This window comes from Epinephelus moara, chromosome 1 (genome assembly GCF_006386435.1).
Source record: "Epinephelus moara isolate mb chromosome 1, YSFRI_EMoa_1.0, whole genome shotgun sequence".
Classification (NCBI taxonomy): Eukaryota; Metazoa; Chordata; class Actinopteri; order Perciformes; family Serranidae; genus Epinephelus; species Epinephelus moara.
In genome coordinates, this window is record NC_065506.1 from 12637041 (window position 1) to 12649820 (window position 12780).

General features: G+C 40.8%; 1 protein-coding gene across 8 annotated transcripts in view; it reads right to left on the reverse strand.

Annotated features, from left to right (window-relative positions):
- The window catches only part of LOC126392917 (A-kinase anchor protein 13-like), a 140974-nt gene that overhangs the window by 105739 nt on the left and 22455 nt on the right, over positions 1-12780 (reverse strand). For all 8 annotated transcript variants that reach the window (XM_050048690.1, XM_050048663.1, XM_050048727.1 and 5 more), the window contains exon 3: positions 2475-2628. In XM_050048690.1, coding sequence (XP_049904647.1) covers positions 2475-2628 — 154 coding nt within the window. The remainder of the gene's footprint in view (positions 1-2474; positions 2629-12780) is intronic.

The following is a 12780-nucleotide window of genomic DNA, read 5'->3' on the forward strand; positions in this document are numbered from 1 at the left end:
GCGAGAAGTTCATCAAAACAAAGATGGAGGCACTGGATAAAGAAATCTGAAATCAGCTTTTAAATCAAATGTCTGGGGAAATTTTCTTTGGGGGAACAATTTACAGTTGGAAAAAAGGTAATGAATCACAATATATCGCAATATATTGTATCGCAACACTCAGCATATCGCAATATCGCAATAATATCGTATTGTGACATAAGTATCGTGAAAATATGGTATTGTGGGTCCTCTGGTGATTCCCACCCCTTTTAAGTTGCTGTCTGTTGTAAGTGCTACTTATATGAAACAGTGTAGAATTATCTTGTGACAATAATATGATAATGTCCCTCCTTACAGGAAAACTTTCTCACTCTGCATTAACCACCTCCCATGAAAAATTAGACTGTAGAAATGTATTTACCACCTATGTGCTGCCAAAAATCATGAATGAACCGCAAATCTGAAATGTTCTTTACATAAACAGTGTATTTCAGCCAGGTTTATCTGGCAGAGGTGTCATTTGACATGACACAACCTTTAACTGCTTGTCAACAGTTATCAGTTGCAATACAGAGCAGATTTGCACTGTACTGGGGGGAATGCACAATACACAATATGTTTTACATATTGAGAGGCAGGTGCCCTCATAAATGAGCGCCTATAGATGGCTTCAATCATATTTAATTAATACCAATACATCTGAATATTACTTTACTTAATGGAAGGTGTGTCAATTTATCTCACTAATACCTATTCAGCAGTCACAAATCAAACGGGACAACAAATGAACAACATGTTATCAGTTAAATGAAAATTTATGCAAATGAGTTTTCAGTTGTCATAACAAAAACAATGAACAAAGAGGACTGCAGTCCACATACAGGGTCAGTGTCAAAACACAGCTAACAGGTAATAAAGGCTCTGATGGATGTGTTGTAAACGCATACTGTGCTGACATCTCTGCTTATAATTTACAGGGCACATGACCTTCTGCATTAATTTATTTCCACTTCAAATACCAAGATGAACACTGTGGATGCAGGACTCCTTGTCATCCTACTCACATCAACATGAGCTGACCATTAAAAACACCGCCTGCTTGTCACTACAAACATAGCTGGTTTGTTGTTGTCAGTCACTTGGCAGCTCTGCTTGAATATTAAGGTTACAATGCCTTGCTCAAGGGCACCTCCATCTAAGCCAAAGTAGTGATTCAGTGTATTTCTAGCCATTTTCCCAGGCCGCTTGGGAATTCTATCCCGCGACCTTCTGCTTGGTCACAGGACGGGTCCTTTGGAGCTCTGTGTGTACTGATGGAGGGAGCAGTGAAGCACAACTAATCTGTTAGTAGAGAGTAACACCTCCCACCCGCCTCAGATGGCTGTAATTCAGCCGAGCTCTTAACAAGATAACGCTGTTTAACATGTTACGCCTGCTTTTTTCCTGACTGGAACGCAGACACTTGAGGACAACAATATCAATAATATCTTTTACATTTATCCCTTCAGCTCAAACTTAACGTCTTTCCCAAGATCCATGTTTATTAGAACACCACACATATTCTGTATTTTTAACACCCATTTTCTGTGTAGGGTGACCTTTGACTCTTGATTTCCATACTGCCTGTTGTTGCTCATTCACCTCACGGGAAGTTTCTTTGACTTCAGCACTGGCTAAATATGTTCAATTCTGCAACAAGAATAAGTGGGATGTGCTCCAGGAGTAGTGATGAATGAGCAGGGCTCTAGAAAAAGTCAAATGAGGTGATTTCTCTCTCTCCAACACACAACATTAGTTTAAAATGAGGACAGTGGTGGTGGATGATTAATCATTTATTACTTCGACTTTTTTCCCCGGCTATAATAACTCCTGACTGCCCTCTGCTTTCTATGTGATGTGGGGGAAGAATAATACCATCCCCTTCTTAAATACAAGTTTGGTTTTGAAACAGTCTGCAACATTTTGCATGCTTTAGCACACCCTAAAGGACAGTTGACTCCCAAAATCGAAAATAGATAGTTTTCCTCTTGCATATAGTTCTATTCATCAGTCTAGATTGTTTTGAAGTGAGTGTTGGAGATATCGGCCGTAGAGATGTCTGCATTCTCTTAAATATAATGGGACTAGATGGCACTCGGCCTGAGGTGCTCAAAGGACCAAAAACTATAACAGATTATAGTTATAAAGGATTAACCAATACAGGAGTTCTGACTTTTTGTGATTTATTTTATTCTTTTAGATGACTTTGAATGCCACAACGCTACTTTCACAGAACCCTCACGTCAGTTTGCCTTTGTTTACCAACAACTATTCAGGGTAATTCAAAGGGTATCTGAAACAAGGTCTGTGCTATCAGTTAACACAGGCAGACATGACAGCAGAATTAAAAATAGATTCAACATGTATCAGATGCTGTGGGTGGAGCCGCCTTGTCAACGGCTCATTAGAGGTAGGAAAGGAAGCTGCAAGGCGTTGTGGGTGGAGTGGTTTACCGGGACACAGTGCCTGCAAGGTGTCATGACTGCTCCTTAGGGTGCTGGTCAGGTGCCTCTGTGTGCTGCCAACAAACAGCAGGAAGTAGTCCACACCCTCCTCATCCGCAGCCAGCTCGTCATCAGCGAGCTGCACCGTGATAACACACCGCCCCTGCAGAGAGGGAGAGAGAGAGACAGGAAGAAGAGGGAGGAAGAAAGAAAAGAAAAGAAAGAGCACAAAGAAAGTTAGATTGACAAAAGTACAGGAAACAAAAACACATATTTAGAAAGAGTATGTATGTATGTTTGTATTAACTGCATCATAAAAAAGTGGAGAAAATTACTGTAGTAAGTACTTTTTGACTAGGTAAGCTGATGCTTAGTTGAACCTCTATGTTAAAAAAAATCAAGTTTACTGTCTTAATTAAGAATCATTTCCTGTTCACACTTGCTGCCGCAGTGCATCTTGGCTGATCCAAAATCAAACAAACAGCTCTAAATAAATGCACTGAATTACAATTATCATGCAACATTTGGAGCTGCTTACATAAAACAGTGTGCACAAAAATGCTAAAGAACACAAATGCATCCCTTACATAATTTTATACAGCCTAGACAGTGTGTGCACAGGACAACGGACCCCAAACAACTGCGACTCCTAAGACAAAAGGCCAAAAAGTTCTTCTCTAACTCCTCTTCTCTTGCTGAGTGAAAATGTGCATATCAGTCTCCCATAGATAAAATCAAAAGCAATCAGGAGATTAAAAAATCCAATCACAGTTGGTCACTTTGGTGCATTCAAGACAAACACTGATGCCAGATGTGAACTATAATCCTTCACCACTGGATCTAGTTACAGATTGGATATCTGGATGCAAATCTTAACAGGGCCATGGTGTAAGACTCCGTGTGGAGGCTGCCAGTTTTCTCTGTACCACACTTGTTTACCACAATTACACAAACGGCTCAAAGATAATATGGTAATGATTTATTGATTTTAAAATGCTACTCATCGCATCATTAGCAAACAAACGGGGAGGCAGCAGACAGTGCTGAAACACGGAGGAGCAGCTTGACTTTCTGCCGAGCACCGTCAGGTTCAGACCGCAGAGGAGGAGGACGATGAAACTATTTTACCAAAGCAGGAGGCAGCATGATTAACAGCTTCTGTATAAGTGCTTTTTCTCAACGAAATCCAGCTTTTTAACACTTGTGCATCCATGGAACATTAATCAAGGTCTACCCTCTTCTCCAGAGCCCTACTTCACCCTGGGAGCTTCTCTTCTTCTCTGCGAAGGAGTGACTATGCATTTATAGAGACTGGACAGCTGTGGATTCTTTTTTTTTTGTCTTTGCAACACCAAAAACACAAGAGAAAAAGTGCAACCATAGTAACCAAGCCTCACTTCCTACGCTTAGGAACACATCATAAATAACTACTTCATTTGTGACATTACATGTTGCATTTAGAAAAACTCAGTTCACAAAAAGAACATGCACTGTGGTATTTCCCCGCTGTGAGGAGGCCGGTTCTGAAAGCTTCCAGAGTGTGGGCAACGGCAGCAGCTGTGTCCTTCTCTTATTGGATTTGGGGAACTTTATACTCCTGCAGTCCCAGCTGACATTACCCGAAATAGTGCTGTGTTTATCATACACATTGCTTAGTCCTCATCCAAACATTGAAAGTGAAATATACAATTATACTGATAATCTGAACAAGCAAAGCAGCCAAGGATATGATAAAATAAACTAACAGTCTGCTCTTATAATTTTCAGTAGCATTAGAATTTCTAAATGAATGCACAACAACAAGATGCTCTGTGGAAAGTGTTCGTCGCGAAACACTGATTTGCAACACCTGTCCACTAAGGTAGGGCGATATGGAGAAAATCAAATATCATGATATTTTTGAGCAAATATCTTGTTATTGATATTGAGAAGACATTGTGGGGTTGACAATTGGTGTTTTCACAAAATGAGATTTTTGATCAATAATAACCAGTAATGTTGATTTAACGACTAAGTGGGTAAAGGCAAATATGAAGTTCATTTCATTTTTATATTTGTTCCGCTCATGTTAATGCACAACAATCAGATTCACAATCAAAACAACAACGCTAATACACATTACAATTTAGAAAATTACATCACTCAACTGTAATGCCGCCTTTAAAACTAGGAACAGAAAACACTTACGATATTACAATATCAAAAACCTAAGAAGATGTCTAGTCTGATGACGATGCTAACTGATTTTGCCTGGGGCGTGCAACTTCAGCCTGTCTTTTAGCATGATGTCATGTGTGCAGACGTCGAATGCACATTTACAACCCCCTCCATAGAATTCTCGTTCTGAAAAGAGTCAGCTGAAACATTAAAAAGTCAGTCGGTGGCTTAGTGGATAGAGCAGGCGCCCCATGTACAAGGCTGTTGCCACAGCGGCCCGGATTCAACTCTAACCTGTGGCCCTTTGCTGCATGCCATTCCCTTTCTCTCCCTCCCCCTTCACGCTTACCTGTCCTGTCAATTAAAGGCATAATTGCCCCAAAAAATATCTTTAAAAAAAAGAAAAAAGAAAAGTCAGCAACAGTTGTCTTATCAGCGAAGAAGCCTGCTTTTTTTTTTTATATCTGTGTCTGAAATCAAGGACACCTTGTTTCAAAATTTTGTAAGAATTCTGAATGGTAACTTTGCCAGTGTTATTGTAAACTGGATTTGTGTTGTGCATTTGACTTTTTGGTCTGGGCTTAGTAACGAGTGAATTATTTGTGATTTTAGGAACAAAATTCAACCTAAAATCACTGCATGCATACATCTTTTATTGACTACACAATGCTTACTATTTCATATCATGTGTCTTGCTAATTTGCAAATAATTTCAGTGTGAAAATACAGTTATGCAGTTACAAAATACAAAGTCTATTGTGCAATGTGCTTTTTTTTCTAAAGTCACAATTGGCTATGTTGTGGCTGGATTGTTGTGGGCAATGATGTGGTGTCATCCGGGGACAGACTGAGGAGGAGGAGAAGCAACAACAAAATGGGGATATTGTTCAAAATTAGCTGTCTTCCACTGGGGGACTGCAGCTTGTTGACACCGAGGAGGGATAATGGGACATTTCATCCCACTTAATCTGACCAGTGTTGCAATCTTTTCAGCAGCTCGGTCCAACACGAACAGCCTGACGTCGTGGTCGGTGATGGCCGGTGTCAAGGAGAGCTTAACAGTAAGGGTTAAAGGTGCATCCTCCTTCTCTTATACAGCGGTAGCCTCAGGGCCTTGTTCCATACAGGGGGGATCAGCAGGTTGACAGCAGCGAGGTTAACCAGCAGCCGTGGGATTGGCAAGTCTCTGTTTGGCAAGCCCCTGCTGCTGCTGAGCAATGTGAGGGGGAAAAATGTGTTCAAAGGCGACCACATAGCCCAGAGGCCACAGGAAGAGAGACTGCCTGCAGTAACCTTCAGAGAGCTGGGACTAAATACACCGACTTGCAGCATGAAGGATGCAGGCTTTGCTATGCACAGGGAGTCTCAGCTTTAACAAGCAGAGCAGGGGCACTGGCATAAATGAGTTGTAGATGGGTGGAAGCCAGCAGGCATGACATTCTCTCCATTAAAAACTCATCTCTTATCCACAGCCCAGATTGGAAATTAGGACTTGGTGATACTGAACGGATTGGTACCTCAGTGGATTTGGGACTTTGCGCTCCATGTGTAAATGAAAACGTTTTAGTGTGAAATAAGTTGCACATTCTCACTATGAACAAAAGAAAAGCAAAATGAGAGGTTATTTTCTTCTGCTGCTGAAGGCTGGGGGCAAATCACCTTAATCACAAAATCAACTTGCTGCATTTGGCACCTAAGCTACTCAAATTACTCTGACAGCACGAAAGCAGTATCTAATTTTATGAAACATTAATATCCATCCATAAATAACATCATAAGCTACTGATTTTTAAAAAAAACTGCACTGAAAACAGATTAAATAAAGTCCTAAAATCGTGCCCGCATAATACATTTTTACTATCCTGTTGTTTTTTTTTACCTCCTCAGTTATGATTGCTGTGTGGAATCAATCTGTGATCTATGAATTCAGACTTATTTGAATAAAAAGAGTGAGAGCAGAATGGGATATCGACTGAATAGGATCATTGTCAGTCCTTTAAGAGGCAAATGTGTTGGCAGGGGGTGGAGGAGGAGAAACAGAGATGTGAAACATCTGCTGGAGACTGCAGGAAACACAGCTGCACACAGCGGCCTTTGTAAAACATGCAAACAAGCACACACACACACGCACACACACACAAATGGAAACTAAAGCTACTGACATTAAGTCTAATAATAATGATAACCAAAATGCAAAACAGAGAAAGTTCTCTCTCGCGACGGGCTTAATTCAGAAAAACAAATCAGCAGTTTTGAAGTCGTGTGACGTGCACAAATGGATATCTTTCAGTCACACCGTATGACTGTGCTCTCTGCTGGTAATAAGTACTTAACAAAGTGACCTGCTGGGGTATTGACCTGCTAATCATGGCACTTCAGTGGGGAACAGGCAACTATTAAGCAACATCAAAAGAACAGCTGGAGGCTATGAACCCAGCCCCCTCTTTTTAAATATGCATGTGTGAGCGAGTGCAGCCTTTTCCCTCACATCCTGCAACTGTACCGGGTTCAAGTCTCCAGGTGAGGCAGAGTGATTTCAGGCCCTCGCGCTTACTGTTATGAATTCTAACCAAAGCTGCTTTTAATGATGAATTTAGAAACTTATTATGCAGTTTAAATTAATGTTTATCCCCCTGGCTGGATTTCTGACTATAGGTGGCACAATGTGGAAGTTTGCTCCACTTCAGCACCCAAACTAATTGTGAAGACATCCCATGGCACCTTCGAGATTGTCTCTCATCATTAATTACTGTAAATGCAATAGACCTACCTTTCTAGCTTTTACTGTCCTGTAGCATGGAAGCTGCTATAATAAAAAAAAATATATTATGAACAACTTGTCGAATTTGATGATCCGTAAAGAGCTGTCGTGATAGAAAGTTAAAGGTTTATGGCTACACTTGCATGACAGTGTGATTCATTCCTGCTGGCAATCACAAAGCAGAATACTGCAACCCTCTGCGTGGTTTACCCAGAAACGCTGCTGCTTTTGTTCCCACTGGACAATTTAGAAGACAATTTATGGAAATGGCTCGTCTGGAACTTTCGGGAGACAGACACACATTAAATCAGCTCCTGTTCACACATGACAAAATTTGCCAGAGCATTTACTAATCAAACTGTGCACAACTTCCAACTTAAAAAAAAGGCTGCTGACATTTGGAGCATCCTTCATCCCTGCAGCGGTGCAGCTGCAGACCATCACATAGCAGAGAGGTCACTCGCTCCATCGCCACAACTGCTTCTGTGCCCACAGTCATGCGTCCTGTGTTAGAGCCTGAACCCCTACCTGCTCATCTAATTGTACGCCACTCTGGGAAACATTGTCTGCTAAATGCCAAGAATGTAAATGGCATGTTTACTCACAGTCAGAGCTGCAAAATCAGGCTCTGTTATTGAAAGAAAAATCAACAAGTCTTCTACCCAACAAATCACATAACCCTTTCTACTCGCTCGAATGGGTTGTTTGCAGTCGCATGACTCTGATGACGGAGGGCACAGGTGAAAAATCCATATACTGTGTGGACTGAATATAGAGAGTGACTACATAAAAGGGTTGGATGAGCCTGCAGGCAGTAGGTATTGTCAGAAAAATTGAAACTCATGTTGGGTGTGATCCATACACAATGAAGGAAAGTGATTTTTCCCACAACTTGACCAATTTGCCTGGTGTTGATATGACCGTTGTTACAAACCAGCTCATCCTCCAGACCTCCTAACGTTACTTATGTTACAGGGCGAGCCAATGAAAGCGTACAGGAGTCTAATGGACTATAACTGTTTTGTCTGCAGTTGTGTCCAGGCTGTCAGGAGGTGTCAAAGGGTACCGATGATCCCAGCCCAAGGCCAAAGGGGGTCCATGAAAAGTCCTATGGTTGATCCATAAAGCTATATGTATAAATGATAAATACATGTAATTTTATAATTAAAACACATTTCAGCATGCCATCTGGTACTAAGTGGGTTTGACTGGAAAAGTAAGAAATCTTGGTGTCATGTTCAACATGTCACTAAGCTTGTCCAATGATGCTTTTATCACCTCAGAATTATTGCTAAAATAAGATCTATTTTAACTTTTAGAGATTCAGAAACTGTTATTCATGCTCTTATGTCTTCACGTCTTGATTATTGCAACAGCCTTTATTACTGTCTCAGTCAGAAAACCTTGCAATCCTATTAATTACTTTTAAGGCTCTTCATGGCCTGGCTCCTGATTACATTTCAGACTTGTTAGTCCCGTATGAACCTTCACGTAGTTTGAGATCCTCGGGCAGAGGCCTTCTGCTTGTCCCAGAGTGCAGACTGGAGACCAAAGGGGACAGAGCTTTAACCACCAGGGCCCCGAGGCTATGGAATGACCTGCCCGAGAATATAAGGCTGTCTGAGTCACACGCTTCGCTTAAGTCTCTCCTAAAATCATATTTCTGTCGGGAAGCATATCCTGACTTTATCTGAGCTGTTTACTTTATTGCTCTCTTATTGATTTTATTTCCCATTTATTATCTTGATTTTAGCTTTGGCCTTCTTTATTTTATATTTAACTAGATAACACTTTATGACATGTTATTTGTTTTATCCGACTTGTGTTGTAATTTTGCTTTGTTATTGTACAGCACTTTGTAACTGTGTTTTGAAATGTGCTATTGAATAAAGTTTATTATCATTATATAAGAGTTGATAGCCAGATACTCTTTAAACTATTTCAGTTCTGCAAACAATTTGACCAGTATTTAATTAAAGTAGCCCTCAAGATTTAATGAATGGGCCTAAATGATCTGATTTTATGATTTAATACCTTGCAGTAATTTCCTCAGTCAATGTTTGATTTTACTTTTCTCTAATTATTCATTGGATGGCTTTTTTTTAAGCCCAGGACACATGTGTGACTACCTCTGCTTTTCAAAATAAGAAAACAAGGTCTTAACAGTAGATACAAGTCCAAGTAGATACAAAATACATATGGAAATATGATTAATTGGGGTATACATCGCAGGACGTACCCACTTTTGAAAGTGTTGTCCCCCTGCCTGTATTTACAGCTGACCTGGTTGTGTCCGCAATACCTATCTTGTATTTGGCTGGGTGAGTAAACCTGTTTGAGTGTAAATGTCTTTTATATTTCAACTCTGTACATGGATGCACCGTTGTCAGGCTAAATGTTACTAGGTAACAATAGCTGACTTAGTCAACCATTCCCAAAGGTCTGGTGTAACGCCTTTACAAAAGTCATGGCTTAAAATACAAAGAAGTTCACACAGTTCATCCAACTCGAGGTATGTTTAGCACAACGCTTCATTGTTTAAGTTTTAAATTAGCTGGCTCTGCTCCTCCAGACTGAAGACAGAGGTTTTTGATCCACATCTGCCACTGTTTCTCAGTAACTTTTTTTTTTTACTCCTCCCCTTTACGTGCGACTATTTTCAGGATTTAAAGTGGCTTTTGTTTTCTCCCAGTGTGACCTATTGGAACTGCTGTAAACAGCATAAATCACAGGCATTTGTGCAGTGTTGGTAGTCTTTCCCTCCAGTTGCCTGCCCTCCATCTGGACAGCAGACCAATGTCTGACGTCATTATGCAAAGAAGCTACTCTCTCCAAAACAATTTCTGTGCTCATCACTTCCTTATTAAAAATCATTCTTTGGCAACAGCACCAAAGGTCTTGACCTCTTTGCTACTGGTCGTTTCTACAGTTGGTGATCTTGGTTTTTAGACTTACAAACTGTGGCTGCTATTATCAGTCACTTTGGATGGCAGAGTCCCCTAAATGTTATATTTTTTAAGAGGTACAATTACAGGCCAACTACTTAACCCCTATGAGCTATCTAGCTGAGAATTGCTGTGATAAGTGTCTAAAATCTGATGTCTAATGAGGCCTGACTGCCCGCCTGGTTCCACTGAAGAGTCTGACTGTAAATCACAGATAAGGTTGTCTGAGTGGTTAATGTGTGAACCTCTCTAGCCTTCAGACACACACACACACACACACACACACACACACACACACACACACACACACACACACACACACGCGCAAACACACATGTCTCTGACTTATCTCATTTCCTGTGTGCCTTCCTCACCCTGCTAGTGATAGGGAACCAGTGGAAACCACTCAGACACTCACTCAGAAATGTCCCACACTCACACACATACACACACACACACCTCATATATAAAAGAATGCAGGTGCCATGATGGCAAACTGAAGACATTTTAGGATCATTTTAAAACTACTAAATGGTCATTATAAGAAAAAGGACAACTGGAAATTGCCTGAGGCCAGGATGTATTTCTGGGGAAAAAATGACTTGTTCTGTCAAACTGAAACCCGAAAATGTCTCTCACTTACACACACAGACACACACACACACCTCAATACGCACCTCACAATACCAGAAATTTAGTTGCTAACAGTAGCAAAGAATTTCCATTTTTCTCAATACCCAATTCAATATCACGTAAAAAACAAAGCACAACAATAAACCCCATCTACAGAAGCATACACTTAAAAACATTTAAATTAAAATAAATTGAAATCTTATAATGCTGATCTGCCTGAAATGCAAAGTCCTAGCCTCTGCTGGTTCATGAGATTTTGTGAGTGAGGAAACATTAACATATAGCCTACAGTGTATTAACATATTTCTCCTCCATCATTGTTGTGGCTTAGCACTTGTACATGTACATGTAGGTTGGTCTTTGCGGTAGGCCATTTGTCCTGCCCCTCCTCCACTGTGATTGGATGGTTGGGTAAAAAGTAACAGTGACAAGCGCAGCATTTTACCATGACATTTTTCAGCTCTTGGCAACCAGAAAAAAATGCCAAACGTGCAATGCTCAGTGCAGAATAAATGCTCAGCACTCTGTCACGCTGCTGCTATTTGTAGCAGAGTGTAAATATGCGGAGCTCTCATTGCAAACAATTAACAAAATATGCTGGCCTCGAGAAAAACACTTTACTTTAGGATGAGTTGAGGCGGAGCTGTCGCTGCAGCTGGACTTGTCACTGTCTTCTACATGTTATTGTTTTCTTTGATGGTAGACATCCTTCTTCTTTCAGCATTTAACGACAGACTAGAACACTTGTAGGCATAAATGTTGCCCTGCCAGGCCCAGAAGAATTGCATCTCTGGTACCTGTGGCACCTAAGGTACTGAAGAAAAACGAGTACCATTATGCTTTCAGAATATTGGCATCGACTTTTTACCAAAGTATCTGTTCCCACGACATCCCCACAGCTCGTGTAAGAGAAGACAGACTCTATAATCCCCAAGGAGAAATTAAATGTTTTCACATCACATTGTCACACACACACATACCCTAAATACACACACATCATGCACAAACAGGACCTATACATGCATTTAATGGAGGGATGCCAGAGTAAGGGGGCTGCCCGTGGATGGGTGCCCTGAGTAGTTGGGGGTACGGTGCCTTCCTCAGGGGCACCTCAGAAGTGCACCTCTCCAGCTACCACTCATATTTCACACTCCATATTTGGTTTGGTCGGGGACTTGAACCAGTTCCCAACCAAAGTCCCTATGGACTCAGCCACTGCCACCCCAGTGTATCAAAGAATGCAGGCGCCTTGATGGTAAACTGAAGACATTTCAGGATAATGTTAACAGTTCCAGTAAGTCTAAACAAGACAAATTCAGAACACCATAAAATAGGCTGACAAAGCCAGCCTGTTTGTAATCAATCAGTAATTCAGACTTATGAAAGAGCCATAAATGGTATAAGAAAAAGGACAACATGAAATTGTTGGAGGCCATGATGCTGTATTCTTGGGAAAAATGGCTTGTTCTAACCAACTGAAGGGGGCAATCAGGCATCTTGGGGCATTATTGACAAGTTAGAGTAAGAGGGATCATGAGATTGACCACTTCTTACCGGCACCGAGTGCAGAAAGCTGCACAGTATAATAACTTTATACTGTGACGATAAGATTGTTATGTGTTTTAATGTATTTTATATTGTAATTGCATATTTTATGTGTACTGTATTGATTTTTTTTTATTATTTTTTAGGAACTATGCTGACAAACATCTGGCAGGGGGACTACCAATGTAAATCAGCCCTTGGCTGCAATTGGGTGCATCTACATTTTCTTCTTTTTTTTTCTTTAAAAGGAATGCTCATTGACGTACACTGTCCC